This window comes from Cynocephalus volans, chromosome 1 (genome assembly GCF_027409185.1).
Source record: "Cynocephalus volans isolate mCynVol1 chromosome 1, mCynVol1.pri, whole genome shotgun sequence".
Taxonomy (NCBI): domain Eukaryota; kingdom Metazoa; phylum Chordata; class Mammalia; order Dermoptera; family Cynocephalidae; genus Cynocephalus; species Cynocephalus volans.
Genome location: NC_084460.1, coordinates 221,403,428 through 221,419,330, shown reverse-complemented (window position 1 = coordinate 221,419,330; position 15,903 = coordinate 221,403,428). Strand labels below are relative to the sequence as shown.

Below are 15,903 nucleotides of genomic sequence, written 5' to 3'. Positions count from 1 at the left end.
GCAAGCTGAATTTTATTGTGATTGTTGCTTTCTGGATTACTAGGGGTTTGGGGAAATCTTAGAAATTAGCAGTTAAGTTCATTTAGCATGGTGATCTCGGGTTAATAGGTTTTATTGTAACTCTAACATATACATAGAGGATTACTCCTGACTTTCTCTGTTCTCAAACATCAGGGAACATCTGCAAGTTCTCATGAACTAAGTCCCAAACTCAGCAAGGGGAGGGAGAGTTAGTACCCCCTTTCTGTGTTCTCTCTCTATCCCCCCTCACCCAACTTTCTTGTTAGAAAAATGGACACTACACTGGAAGATTTCTCAAAGACATCTGTTAGGAACCTAAGAACAGCTCAGTCAAGAGATTTTTTAAAGTTAATCATTATTACTTAATTTGTTATCCTATTTGTCAATTCCTGGATTTTGCTTGTCTCATTTTCTTTTCTTTTTTCCTAGAAAAAATACAAAGAAGACTATGAAAAGAAAATCAAAGGCAAATGGAGTGAGACGCCTTGCTTTGAAATTGCAAATGCCAGAATGAACGCTAATAACATCAGCACAGTAAGCAGGGAGAGATGGCCCATGTCCTTGGTGGGGGGACCCTTTCCTTTATGACTTCTAGACACTTGCTGCATCTGAGGTGGTGCTGGAACATGTGAGGCCCCTTTTCTCAGGGACAGGACCTGGTGCAGAGTTCCTGTTAAGAAAGAAATTCTGACAAACTCTCTTTCCTTTTGAGAAATATTATTTTGGCCAAATTCCATTATTTATACCTCAGTTTTCTCAGGAAAAACATGGCAAGATCCTCTTACTGACCACAAAGTTCAGTTAGTACAAGTTAAAGGGACTCTTTTGAATTTATTCTTTGCCTGGGAAACCAAACTGTTTATTTATAAAATGGATTAATCTAGTTCTTCTCACTGGAAAACTTAAGTCTAATTATTCTTTTTCTTTTCTCTTAAGTTTTCTGCTCCTGGATTTTGAGAACTCTTTCTTGGTAGCCAAGAAAGGCCTTTCTAATTATTCTTTCAGCCTATTCTGATTGTTCCAAATCTGTTAAGTTGCTAATCATTTTCGCGATGGCGCCATGTTCTCTAAATATAATCTGACCTGCCTTAAGCAAGAGAAGTGTCGCTTTGGGTAACTTCTTAACATTCCAGGTGTCTTCCCATGTGAACCCATGCACAGTTTGTTTCCACAGCAGTACTCCAGCATGTTTAATGTCTTACAGAGGAAATACCAGGAAGATTTCGAGAACATGAAAGACCAGATCTACTTCATGCAGACTGAAACACCAGAGTATAAAGTGAATAAACAAGCTGGGGTGGCAGCTAGCAAGGTACAAAGGACTTGTCCCATTTATCTTGATGGTTTTAGTGTGGGTGAATTTCTTATAACTCTGGCTCTTGTAAATAATGAAAAACAAAGGGGTGAGGTACTTTGTGGAACTACCAGGGTTGAGACCAGTGGATCCAGGCATTTAAAGAAGAGTAGAATTGAAACATAAGAACAACAAAAGTACTTTGGAATTATAATAGGTGCTACTCAAAATTTTTAAAGATTTAGCCATGTACAAGCATTAACAACACCTAATTATCATCTTCAACATTTCATAAAGTAAAGGGCTTTTTGCTGTGCAGAAATAGAAAGACCGTAATATCAGATACAATTAGCACCTTACATGAAAATAGACATCCCACACTCAACATTATCATTATTTTTCTTATTTTCCCACTGACTGGTGAAAAGTCTGGTTACAGACAAGATACACAAATCTATGCATATCTTCATACGCTCTATAGAGTGACCTTCCTAAATAGTCTGACTCTTTGGCATTCTAAAGCAGGATGGTTACTAGAAAAATCATAAGCTTTGAAGCCATGCACACTTGGTTTTAATCCTGGCCTTTGCTCTGCCATCACTTAGAAGGTCATTAGAGTACCAGGTGCAAGACGCTGGTGTGTTGGACCATGAGGGAAGCAGCGCAGGTGATAAGTATGTTGAAAGTAGAGCCAACCTGATCTGCTGATGAATTGGATATAAGAGTGAGGTATGACAGAAAGGTTTTGGTCTAAACAGCTAGATGGGTAAGGTTTCCTTTTACCAAGATGGGGAAGACTGTGGAAGTAGCAGATAAATTTTTTTTTTTTTTGGAGGAGACACCAGAGCTCATCTTCAGACATTTAGATTTGACATGCCTTTTGGATATCCAAGTGGAAATGTCAAGTAGTCCGTTGATTATATGAGTCTGGACTTTCAGGGAAGAGATATGGGAAGGTTATATAACTTTAAGAGTCACCAAAATATAGAGGTATTTAATATTATGAGACTGAAGAGCATCAATGTAGTGAGTGTAGAAGAAAACCCAAGGACTCTGTGCTGAGGCCCTCCATGTGAACACATCAGCCAGATGAGGTAGGAGCAAAGTCAGGAGAGAGCAGTATCTTTGGGAGCAAGTGAAGGGGAAAGGGAGTGTCAACTGTGTCAAATGTTTCTGAAACGGATTTACCAGTGTGTGGTCTCTGGTGACTTCAACAAGAACAATTTGGTTGAATCTCCTTGGAGAAGGTTTGTGAGTGGATGAGAAGAGAGAAATTGAAGATATGAGTTTATTCAACTCTTTCAAAGGATTTTCCCAAAAAGAAAGGAAGAAATATGGGGGTAGTCGCTGATAAATAAGTGGCTGAGGAGGGATTTTTTAAGATAGAAGACAAAACCACCATGTTTCTATGCTGATGAAAAAAATCCAGTAGAGAGGGAAAATTTGTTGATGTTGGACAGGCGAACAACGGCTGGAGTGAGTTCCTTAACTGCGCGAAAGGGGAAGAGATCTGGTGCTTAAGAGGAGGAGATGGCTTTGCCACGAGCCCTGATAGTTCATCTGGGTAACAGGGGAGGAGGCTGCATACCCCAGATGCAGGTGGGGGGATAATAGGGTTCATGAATTCCCCTTCTGCTCACTTTCATTTTCAAGGAAATACATAGTTCTATAAGGTAGAGAGGTTATCTGGATCTTTCATTCCTGTCAGGTATCCCCTGTGATACTTACTCTGTGTAGGCTGTAGGATCGGTACATCTGTGTTCCAGTTGTGCATCTCCTGCCTCGGAACACCAAGCTGATTGGCTGTGTTTTCTGAGATTCTTAAATGTTGGTAAATTATCTAGGATTCCTTGAACTTCTATGGTTATATCATCTGAATAAATGGCTTACACTGGAGATCATGGTCAGAACCAGGATCAGTTTCTTGTTCTACTCTCTGTGGACATGCTTTTGGACCTTCTCCTGCCCCAGCAAACTTACTACTTCTGCCATAGCTGGAATTAAAGGTGAAAGTGGGAAGGGCAGAAGGAGAAGGTGAGGTTGCCATGATTCATCTCACCCCAGCTCCTTTCTCCCCTCCTACTCATACGTTAAAAGTGTGCCTGCTCAACACACAGCCACAGGTGAGGCATAAAAGGGTAGGTTGGGATGCTTCTAGCTTCCCTTCTTTAAAAATGTGTTGGCAGATAGGCAGCTGGGGGTGAAGAGCTGAGTGAAGGCTCTACAGCAGCCGGTGTCTGGGACATGATGTGCTGTCATTATTTGTGTATCTCTCTCTTTGAGGGCAGGAACCAGGTGTTATTTTTTCTTGTATTTGTCCCAGAGTCAGGCACATAATCAACATCCTATGGATATTTTTGAATGAATAAATGAATGGGAAGAAAAAGCATGCTGGAAATTTATGCAGTTTCTCTGCTGCTGTTATGGGTTACTATGAGTATTCTGTTTATAAAATGTCAAGCTGTCATTTTTCTAAAGAGAAAATTGCTTTGTAGAACTATGTCATAATATCCATAATAGAGATGAAGGCAAAAATAACCCGTAGAGTTTTTTTATCACTTTATTTCACTCTTACAGGTAAAATACAAAGAAGACTATGAAAAGAATAAAGGGAAAGCAGATTATAATGTACTTCCTGCATCCGAGAACCCACTGCTCAGGCAGCTGAAGGCAGCAGGAGATGCCCTGAGTGATGTAAGCATATTCTTGTCAAAAAGTGGTTTTCAAACCTTAGCTGCGAGAGAGATGAAATTTTTCCTCTTCTCTAACGACTAAATGCATATATAACTTTGCAAAGACTTTAAGGTCATAGAGTAGCAGTTTCATTGGGACTACCTCGCCACAGGAAGACACACATGCCTCTGAGCATGACATGGCTTTATTTTTGTAACTTGCGGATTTAGTTCAATGGGCAGGAAAATCCTCATTTGCTTAGAATCTCTAGGTACCTGGGCCTCCATATGGACAAAGAGGACATTGCAGATGTGTTTTGACTTTGATGGAGGCAAGAGGAGACTTTCAAAGCTAGATCTTGGCCCCAGAAACCATTACTTGAAGAAAACAGAACTTAAAAAATGGCTCCCTAAGCCTTCATAGGAATTTCTACTTTTGGGATTGCTAAGGGCCTGACTAAGCCATTAGATTTAAAATAGATTAGATAAATCAGACTGGGCTGGCATTAAAGGACTAACAGCCCAAGATCATTTGAACTACATATATGTAAGGAGAGAGAGAGTGGGAGAATAAGTATGTGATCATTTGAGTTTTCCCCTTGTGGTTAGGTTTGTATTAAGCTTTACCAGTACTTAAGGATTTGATGTAGCTCTCTGTGTGGGTTAGTTATCTTTTCTTTGTCCCTGGAATTAAGTCATTCAGTAGGAAGCGTCTGCATGTGATTGGGGAAGGGGTGGGATGAAGTGGCAGGTGACAGAGTGTCAACAGATCTGTCTAAATAACTCTGCTGGAAGATCAGTGCAAAGCACTTCTGCTTCCTAACATCTTTATCAAATATGTAAAGTCTCAGGTTCAAACCCACTTTGTTGATAAAGACAGGGATATAAAAACATTAGAAACGAATAGCATCAGTTACATTTTTAATACTCCAAATGTAAAAGTGACAGTAATCAGTTTTGTCAGTTGTGAATTTAAAACCAATAAATGTTTGTTGTTTTCATTCAAGCCAAAGATAAATCCTAGCAGAGGAGAGGCGATAGTAATAACTGATAGTATGAGTTCTCATACACACCTTGCTTTTAAGGCTAATTTTATGTATAATAAGAGATTTTTCCTTGGTTTGAGGAGAAAGAGAGATTGTATATTTCTCAACCTATATTAACTTTTTCATGAAGGTTTGTTTTAAAAAAAAAAAAAATCTTACTGTTGCTCAAAACTTTCATGTTGCACCATCAGTGAAGAGAGTGTATGTGAGTAGAGAGACAGACAGGGCAGCAATTCAGAGACATACAAGAATCTCACAAGTACGGGCTTGGTCAGAGGCAGCATACTGGTTTCTTAAATTTTTGAAAATGTTAAAAACTTAGGCTTTACAGTAATTGCTAATAGAAAAGGCTTATGATTCATTACATCCCACATTTGATCGTCAGTTTTTAAGACAGTTGACAGGTGATATCTTTTCTTCTTCTTTTGTTTAGTTTTGGAAAATACGAGTGTTATAATCAGTGTGGGAGTGACAGGAATCTATTTTAACTTTTTTTCTTCTCTGGCAGAAACTGTACAAGGAAAACTATGAAAAGACAAAGGCAAAGAGCGTAAATTACTGTGAAACCCCCAAATTTAAGCTTGATACGGTTCTGCAGAACTTCAGTAGTGATGTAAGCAATCCTACCATCACTCCCTCTGTTAAAAAAACCCCAAAACCTATTGTTTTGCCAGTTAATAAATGAAATGTGTTCTGTCTTTCAGACTAAATATAAAGATTCCTACTTAAAGAATATTTTGGGACATTATGTAGGCAGCTTTGAGGATCCATATCATACACACTGCATGAAAGTCGCAGCTGAAAACAGTGATGTAAGTTCTGAGACAATTGTTTGACTTTCCAAATAACACATTTTTGAGGCATGAATAAAATGGTTGCATCCTTATGTCTGATTTCTTCTTCTCATAGAAAAACTACAAAGCAGAATATGAAGAAGACAGAGGCAAAGGCTTCTTCCCCCAGACCATAACTCAAGAATATGAAGCAATCAAGAAACTAAATCAGTGTAAAGATGTAAGCCTGTAGTATAAACTTTGAATGTTACAAGAATGGTCAAGACATATTTAATATTTTGCACTTTCATAAATAAATGCAAGGAAGGAAACAGTAAGAAAAAATATATTTTGTAGTAGATATAGTATTTTTCCCTGTTGGCATCCTCGCATTTCAAGAGATAATTCTTGTTCATTTTCCCAAAAAAGTTATCAGGAGTCTGAAGATGGGAGAGTTTAGTTATAAAAGCAATAAATGTTTTATTAATTACAAATTTTTTTCTTTGGGGGCAATGAGGTTCTACTGGATTTGACAGGTGATAATGTTGAAACCAAATTCTTTTGCTCTCCTGCAGCACACCTACAAAGTCCATCCGGAAAAGACAAAATTCACTCAAGTTACCGACTCTCCTGTTCTGTTGCAAGCCCAAGTCAATTCCAAACAACTGAGCGATGTAAGTTCCTCTACATATCCAAGAAATCCAATTATGAGAGATTTCATAACACTGTGCATAAAATCCAATGACGCGTCACATTTATAAAAAAGGCTATGTAGGTTTTTTAGCAAGTTTAACTTGTATATATTTGTAATCACCTAAAATATCTTCTGATTTGGTTGCCTTGCATCTTCTTGGGCAGAAGACACTTAAAGTGAAATGACTTTGTGAAGCAAACTAAAGTAGCTAAAAGCACTAGAAAGAACATGAGTTCTAGAGTCAGAACCTGGTAACTGCGCAACCTTTCTATGCCTCACATTTCTCTTGGATAACTTGTGGCTGTTTTGAAGATTTAATGAAGGGAAATATGTGTGTAGCACACACCCTCGCCCAGAGCAGGGATGCAGCACACGGGTTTCTCTCTCCTAGTTAAGTTTCTGGAAAATGGAGTCTTTGAGACAAGTTTTATCATATGAGCTTTAAGTATGGATTTCCAAACTTGTGTTGAACTAAAAAATAAAAATAAAAGTAACTTCAGTAGATTTATGGCTATAAATGAAGGCTTCGATGAGAATATCAACAGCCATGATGTATGTGAGGGGACACATAAGCAGATTTGCTAAAAAAGGTTCTACAAGGAGTGAGCATTGACAATGAGAAGGAAAGGCTGGGTTCCTCTCAGAAGCCAAAGGGCCATTTGTGATATGCATGGAGGGGAATGTATATGAAAGAGCCGCCTCATTCCGTTAGAGTCCTCCCATGGTGGCCGATGTGATAACAGCTGTCAAGTGACCAGCACATAGGTTCAATAAAGCAGGGTGACCTACCCAAGCTCTAGATGTCTCTTTTGATCTTGACAATGTTGCCAGTTACTTTACAAAGTGTACCACATAAAAGTGTTTGTAGTTTGGAACAATTCTTCTTGAGTACTAATTGGTTCTCTCTCTCTCTCATTCTCTCTTTCTCAGCTAAATTACAAAGCAAAACATGAAAGTGAAAAGTTCAAGTGCCATATACCCCCTGATACTCCTGCCTTTATCCAGCACAAAGTCAATGCCTACAACCTGAGTGATGTGAGTTCCTTACACACTATGCCATGTGATATACTGACAACCTGTGCTTTTATTTTTTAATTGCTTCATTGCAATTCAATGAATATTTTGATGCTAAAGATGGGGAAAACAGTTAACATTTATATCATGTTCCTGTGTCTCTGCCAATGTAACTTCGAATTTACCTTATAAAATGTGTGTAGCAATCTTGCAAGTAGCTTTGTACAATGAGACAATCTTAACATATTTTAACCAACCTTCAAAATGCCACCACTCATGTGGCTTAATTGCAAATCTTAATGTTAGACCTTTTAGCCATATATTCATTTATATTGTACTATAATTCATTTTCTTTCAGGACATGATTTTTTTAGATACAATTTTATATCAATGATTTTCCATGCTTATAATGTCCATATTTCACACAAATGATACTTATTTCTATATGTAAAATAGCTTGCACTAATGAAGATACAGAGTATTAAAGGGCAGAAGGTCAAGTATAGATTGCTCTCTTTCATTTTACAAACAATTTTAAAGAAGGGGGGATCTTGGTTCATTCAACAATTCTATAAATGAGTACTAAGATTATCCAAGATCAATAAGCATTGTAATGATTCATGAAAGAACTTTGCAGAAGACTTATAGATTAAATGAAAACAATGCCTTTATATCAGAAAAAGTAAGTTAGCTGTAGGATATTTGTGCCATTCTATAAAATATTCATTGTTAAGAATCAAATATTAGTATGATAACTAGAATTGAGTTAATTTGATGGAGGATTCTAATAGAGAGTATAGAAGCCTGATCTTGGAGAATTAGAAGCTCCAGTTTGAAGACAATTATCTAAGATATGCATGATTTCCTGTACAACAAAAAGAATTTGTTTATTGTATATTAGAACAAGGCATTTGGTTACCCTTTAGACTTTAAATGTAATGACATACATGTCACTTTTGCATTTTCTTTGCTGACACTTTCCCATGCAGAATGCTTATAAGCAAGACTGGGAGAAGAGCAAAGCTAAGAAGTTTAACATCAAAGTGGACGCCATTCCCCTGCTGGCAGCCAAAGCCAACAGCAAGAACACTAGTGACGTGAGTACAGCCTGGGGGCCGCACAGGGCAGCCTCAGGGATGCTTCCTGGTGAGTGGGGTCTGGCATGTGTGATGTTTTTTGCAGGTGATATACAAGAAAGACTATGAAAAGAGCAAAGGGAAAATGATTGGAGCCCTCAGCATTAATGACGATCCCAAGATGCTGCACTCCTTGAAGACGGCCAAAAACCAGAGTGACGTGAGTGTCATTGTAAATCACCCTCATTTTCAGATGTGGCCACAGTTACTATTTAATACAACCTTGGATGGGATGTTAGCCTAACTGAACTCCTAGATTCAGGATGGCGAATCAAACACAAAAGCCCATTTGGTAAAGGAAGATGAACTTCCTCATTCCTGCTGATGTCTCTGTACTTTGAGATGCCAGTGAATATTGTCATTTCCTTAATCTCCTTAATGCCCTCTGTTTTATTAAGAGAAAATGCACTAACAATATCTTTTTTTGTTTTTCCTAGAAGTATGTATAAATATATGTATATATGCATGTATGTATGAATTTAATGCTCTGAACTAATTAAGGAAGTTTACAAAAATACAGAGAAAAATAAAAAGCAAGAAAAAACTCCATTTAAAGACAAATAAAGTAGGAAAAACAAGATGAAGCATATACTATAAAGCAAAATATTTTAAGAATTTTATAAATATTCATCTCATTTTTAAGGACATTAAGAAACTTATTAAAAATAAAATAAAACTCTCTACAAAAATTGCTTTTCTAATTCCTAGCAAAAATGAAATACACCTTCTCACTCCATATAATTTACAAGTATTTATTGAGTATATTTTTGGATTTCTATATGAGAGAATTAAAAGAGAATGTGAAGAAATCTATGAAACATGCAATAAAACAGAAAAACCATCTTTTCATGTATTATTGCTATAAAGAAAATGTTAGGACTTAATCATAAAAGGCAACTTCTGCAGATGCTATGAAATGTGTTTTCACCAAATGTTGAACTGAATACTTTTCTAGGACTGTACCTAAGTATCGAAGGTCCACCTTATACATTCTTTTGCACCAACTCTTTGAAAAATTCGTTTTTCTTCAAACAACATTCAAATGGAAAGAATTATTTTAAGACAAAAACCTGCTTAAATAGCAGCATTGGTGTGCTCTAATTTAAGAGTTTAAGAAATGTTAGGACAAGTAATGGAAACATATTTATGGTTATTAGCAGATGATATTATACAAGACTTGAACCTCTACCATATTTATTCTGCTTTTCTGCTTTGTGAAAAATAGATGCTGAGAAAATACAAATTTTGCCCCTCTGGTTAAAGTATAGCAACGAGAAATAAATGGCTTTTATTCCATGAGATATATTTGTCTGTTTTCTTTGTTTTATTTTCTTTTTCCTTTGACAGAGATTATATAAAGAAAACTATGAAAAGACAAAGGCAAAAAGCATGAATTACTGCGAGACCCCTAAATATCAACTTGATACTCAGCTGAAGAACTTCAGCGAGGTTCGAAAGGCCACGGTTACCTCTGGGTTTGGAGGGCTTTTGTACTGTTGGACAAATAACTGCTAACTTGAATTACATATGTTTTCTTTTTCAGGCTAAATATAAAGACTTATATGTAAAGAACATCTTGGGACATTATGTAGGCAGCTTTGAGGACCCATATCATACACACTGCATGAAAGTCACAGCTCAAAACAGTGACGTAAGTTTGAAGACAGTGTTCATGCCTCACAGTGACCTTGTTGGAAAGCAACAATAATGATCTATTTTTGTTCTTTCTCATTATAGAAAAGTTACAAAGCAGAATATGAAGAAGATAAAGGGAAATGCTATTTCCCTCAGACAATAACGCAAGAATATGAAGCAATCAAGAAGCTAGACCAGTGTAAAGATGTAAGTCAGCTGCCCTGAATTCTCAAAATTGGGTTTGGAATTCTTGTGACATCTAGTGGTAAATTCAGGAGTTTAAATGCTAACATCTAGTGGTTAGCAGGAGATATTAAATTTTAAATTTGGTTTTGGGGTAGAATTGTAGAACACAAAAATTAGAATGAAGAGGTCTATAAATACAAAATAATTTCAGGTTTTATTAATCTTCATTTCCATTAGTTTATATATACATCAATTCAGGGCAAAAGGAGGACATGCAGGTTTGTGAGACATAGTTGTTCATCATTCAACCAATTTACATGAGGGGCTAGCATGTGCCAGGTGCTGTCTTTGGTGTGGAAAGAACAGGGAGCCAAGTGGACTGCCTGTCGAGGATCTTCCATTGGAGTGGAAGAGACAGACAATAAACAAAGGAAGAGAGGACAGAAACAAGAAAGACATCCGGAAATGATAAGAAATCTTATACAGGAAGACAATACAGAATTAAAATAGAATGATATGAGAGAGAGGGACTGGATGGGCACCTTAGGTTGGGTTGTCAAGGAAGGTCTAAGAGAGAAATGTCCAGCCATGCCAAGATCAGGGGCGGAGCAGCAGGAAGAGCAGCCTAAGGAGGGATCAAGCTCGGCATTTAAGGAATTGAAAGGATGAGGTAGATGAAATGTCCTGGGGAAGGGAACAGTAGTAAGAGGTGAAATGGTAGGAGATTAAGAAGGGCTCATAAGCCAAGGCACAGTTTAAATTGAATACCACTGTAAACCTTTAGCAGGGAAGATTAATCTGGTTTCTGAGTTGCAGCAGGCAGACCAGAGGCAACCTCAGGGGAACAGAAGAGAAAGGAGGTGGGGAAGGAAGGTCGGGGGGTGAAGAGAGAGAGATGGGGGTCAGGGGAGGAGAGAGAGAGAGAGAATATATCAGTCAAATTTTCAGGAACAAAACAAACTCTGTATTTGGATGGAAACTTTTTACATGTTAGTGTGTATATAAATAAACAAGAATGTAAAGATACATTATGAAATTTCATCTTCTTTCCTAGCATACCTACAAAGTTCATCCAGATAAGACCAAATTCACAGCAGTTACTGATACTCCTGTACTATTGCAAGCCCAGCTCAACACAAAACACCTTAGTGATGTAAGTGCCTTATTTATGCAAGTGTAGGTGACCCAGAGTGCTTTGTTTATTTAAAATGTCAACACTTACCTGTTTAATTCTCATGGACTTGTCTACCATCCTAATAATGTCATTTTCAAGATTTGTTTAATAAAATGCAAATGAAACTGCTAGATTGAATTGTAGCCTGGAGAAAATAGTGTTAGACAATAATAAAAATAACAAATATTTCTTTAATAATTTACTGATTTTTATTGGGAAAATCTTGCTTATTCTTAAGAATCTGTCACATTCACACTAAAACTTCATTCCAACTTAAATAAGCAATGACAACAAAAGCATCCATTTGGGTAGGTAACAAGGCAAGCATTTCCTATTCTTGAGTTTGCTAGTAAAGACTTTATAAAAAGGAAGAGCTCACCCTAACAAGAAAGAAATCAAACCATGATAAGAAAGCTAATATAGAATGATGCTACAGAATTAAAATGAGATGACATCAGAGAGAGTGATGGGATGGGCACTTCGGATTGGGTGGTCTAGGAAAGTGTAAGGCAGGGATGGTTTGACCATGCCAAGATCAGGGGAAGAGCAGCAGTGCTTCTCAAACATTCCTGTTCATGCGATCACCTGGTGATTCTGTTAAATGGAGATTCTGATTTAGCAGATCTGGGGGGATCCAACATTCTGACTTTCTAATAAGCTCCTAGGTGATACCCATGTTGTGACTAGTAGATCACACTTTGAGTAGCAAAGTGCTAACTAACACAGCTAAGTCCTAAAGAGTAGCACATCTTTCTCAAGATAGAAAAATGAAAGACAGTTTGTCCTACTAAAAAATGTGTTTTAGGGGCCGAGCCCGTGGCGCACTTGGTAGAGTGCTGCGCTGGCAGCGCGGCGACGCTCCCACCGCGGGTTCGGATCCTATATAGGACTGACCGGTGCACTCACTGGCTGAGTGCCGGTCACAAAAAAACGACAAAAAAAAAAAAAAAATGTGTTTTAGTAATACCAGTGAGCTCATATGCAGCTCATAGTAGAGAGTAATGGCATCTGTATAACCAAAAAGTCACATCAGTTCATATGTAACTTTTCCCAATATTTTAATATTTTGTGTCACATATGGGGAACAACTGCAACTTGAGGTGGTGGGCATGGTGATAGCATTGATCTGATCATCACCCCTTGGGCACAGGTGCTGATGGTCAGCTCTGTGCCCCATGAATATATATAACAAATAAAATTTAAAAAGTGTCATGTTCCAATACAGAACAGTTGAACATTAACAACACTGACCCAGCTGAACTCGACAAACTGTTGAGGAATGCAGTGCTGTACGCGGTGTCCAGTCACCAATGCTCTTCTTGTTGGCCCAGTTAGGCCATGGTTTCTGTCTTAGAGATGCTTATTACACAGTCCTCAATCTTGTGCATTTTGCCTTTAGCTCCAAAATTCAACAGCCTCATTCCTTCTTTATGCTCCTTTCCTTCCACCTAACATCACCTTTTAAAATTTTTAAATAAATTCCTACGCTTAATATTTTTAATAAGAATTTACGTACTTTTTAATTGTACCAGTATTTTATTTAGAATTATTATTGTTTTTGTTAGTGCTCTGATTACAGCATTTTATAAGTTTGGGGTTTTCATGCCCTCCAGGCACAGCCTAGCAGTGTAGATCACATAAATACAGTATAATAACATTTACAATATGGCAACCCAAAGTCTGGTTATACTACAGTCCCTAAAACAGGGAGTGAGAGTTCAGATCTTTTTTTTTTTTTTTTTTTTTTTTGTCTTTTTCGTGACCGGCACTCAGCCAGTGAGTGCACCGGCCAGTCCTATACAGGATACGAACCCGCGGCCGTAGCGTCGCCACGCTCTCTGGGGTGCGCCACGCTCTCTGGGGTGCGCCACGCTCTCTGGAGTGCGCCACGGGCTTGGCCCGAGAGTTCAGATCTTGTGCTAGACTTTGACTGGATTATCTTTTTGAGGTATTTTTCTAAAAAGGGCACTAAATGCCTTAGCTACATATACTGTCCTACATCAGTTCAAGGAATTTTCTACTCTGAACTTTTTGTATATCCTCTATTGTCTTTCAGTTGAATTACAAAGCAAAACATGAAGGTGAGAAGTTCAAGTGCAATGTACCAGCAGATGCTCCACAGTTTATCCAACACAGAGTCAATGCCTATAATCTGAGTGATGTAAGTACAAAGCCACAGAAACCTATGTTGGGTATGCATGGAAAGAGGAATGTTGTAAGTATTTATAAAGATGGGATTAAGAGTTATGCAAGCAAACAACTACTGAAGTTGTTACCAGAGTGTATGTGGAGCTTCTAAGGCCCACATGCTCTTAAGATTTTTATTTAGCCTGTCAGGTGTCAGTTTTCACAGTTTCTGTTACTGTCAGAGCATTCTCTCAATTACCTCTCTGCTAAACCCTAGAATTTTACAATATATCTCCTGTGTAAATGTCACATTTTATCTTCTACAAGTGGATGTCATTTTATGTTATCTTTTATACCTCAGGATTGCAAAGTCTTTAGAGAGTTCACAGAACATTAAAGAGTATATTATACTTATTTAGTGGGAGGGAGAAAAAAACTGAATGATAGGTAAATTAATAGTTATACAACCATTTGGTAAATATAGTATTTATCAATGAAATGTCTATATATACATATTCTCAATCTGCTTTTTAGCTTTCCTCTATTAATCTATTGTATGTTCTCTATTCAATGTTGTTCTTATAATTCCTTTGCTGACACTTTCCTGTTCAGAATGCTTATAAGCAAGATTGGGAGAAGAGCAAAGCTAAGAAGTTTAACATCAAAGTGGACGCCATTCCTCTGCTGGCAGCCAAAGCCAACAGCAAGAACACTAGTGATGTGAGTACGGCCTGGGGGCTGCACAGGGCAGTCTCAGGGATGCTTCCTGGTGAGTGCAGTCTGGCATGTATGATGTTTTTTGCAGGTGATGTACAAGAAAGACTATGAAAAGAGCAAAGGGAAAATGATTGGAGCCCTCAGCATTAATGACGATCCCAAGATGCTGCACTCCTTGAAGACGGCCAAAAACCAGAGTGACGTGAGTGTCATAAATGTCTTGTTTTCAAGATGGCTTCCATATTAACATACCCAAGGATAGTAGCCCATAAAAGGATTTTATACCCATGATATTCACATTCGCATTCTCACATTCACAACAAACTCTGGGGAGATCTTTAGAAGTAGAATGATTCCCCAGATTCTTGCACCTCTCATGTTTGAAGAGAGAAATTACTAATTTGTACTTCATGTCCATTTCCCTTTGAAAAATGTTTGTGTTAATATTTAATAGACTATCAATAGCAGTTATCAAAACCTTTTAGAAAGATCACTAAGTGTTTTGTATTTTCTTCTAATTGAAAAATAACTTTTTTTGGAAGAAAACATGAGTCACAAATAAAAAATCTTAGTATATCTATCATTGCTCTTTATTGGCTTTAGTAATTAGTATTAGCCTAGGTCCAAGAAAAATACTCCATTGATTATAGGCTGCTTTGAGAATCCAATAAAATATTTGGAAACCTTTATCTAGAAAAAGAAACTTTTTAAAAATACTTTTTGCCTGAATTTCAGGGAACTCATGGATTCCCTAAGTCTTGTCTACGGCCCATATATTATTTTACAGTTAAAATTTTTGCTGTAGAGAGACAAACATCTACTATTGCAAATTAGAGTATATACTGTGTTTTAAAATTATTTAGAGAATCTCTTCAGAGTTATCAGAATGTTCAACATAACTTGCAAATATTAATTTTTCATGATGAAAGAGAAAGGTGTTTGTATCACTTAACTTAATTTTAACCATGTGCTCATATAATGATCTATGCATACCTTCTTTAACTCATTTTACACTTACTGTATAATCACAGAGCACTTTAAAACATCCAATTCAGTAATTTTCTTATAACTTCACACTGAATTGTGTCAGTATACAGTGCTCATGTATATAATACTATCTTGTTCACTAGTTTCTTATCTCTTCTCAACTCAAGAAGGTTCTAGGTCCTGGTTAATAGCACATGTATCTATCTCTTTTGTTTTTCCTTCCATCACAGAACCCATGAGAACACTAGGCACATAATAAGTGTTCAATATTTGTTCATTGATTGATCTGGCTGATCAAAAGAGATAGTGAATGAGTCATGCTCACAAAATATCCAGGCAAAATGCTAACCCGCAGGTACAGAACATGTGTAGCTTTTTAAAAAGAATCTTTAAAGCCATTTGGATCTTTGACAACATTTTATATGTG

At 37.3% G+C, this 15,903-nt stretch overlaps 1 protein-coding gene across 14 annotated transcripts in view; it reads left to right on the top strand.

The window, feature by feature from the left end:
* The window catches only part of NEB (nebulin), a 206,310-nt gene that overhangs the window by 21,757 nt on the left and 168,650 nt on the right, over positions 1–15,903 (top strand). For all 14 annotated transcript variants that reach the window (XM_063098291.1, XM_063098282.1, XM_063098237.1 and 11 more), the window contains exons 11-27: positions 451–555; positions 1,226–1,333; positions 3,893–4,009; positions 5,542–5,646; positions 5,738–5,845; positions 5,943–6,047; positions 6,382–6,480; positions 7,431–7,535; positions 8,504–8,611; positions 8,697–8,810; positions 9,998–10,099; positions 10,194–10,301; positions 10,388–10,492; positions 11,526–11,624; positions 13,702–13,806; positions 14,385–14,492; positions 14,578–14,691. In XM_063098291.1, the coding sequence (XP_062954361.1) occupies positions 451–555; positions 1,226–1,333; positions 3,893–4,009; positions 5,542–5,646; positions 5,738–5,845; positions 5,943–6,047; positions 6,382–6,480; positions 7,431–7,535; positions 8,504–8,611; positions 8,697–8,810; positions 9,998–10,099; positions 10,194–10,301; positions 10,388–10,492; positions 11,526–11,624; positions 13,702–13,806; positions 14,385–14,492; positions 14,578–14,691 (1,815 nt within the window). The remainder of the gene's footprint in view (positions 1–450; positions 556–1,225; positions 1,334–3,892; positions 4,010–5,541; positions 5,647–5,737; positions 5,846–5,942; positions 6,048–6,381; positions 6,481–7,430; positions 7,536–8,503; positions 8,612–8,696; positions 8,811–9,997; positions 10,100–10,193; positions 10,302–10,387; positions 10,493–11,525; positions 11,625–13,701; positions 13,807–14,384; positions 14,493–14,577; positions 14,692–15,903) is intronic.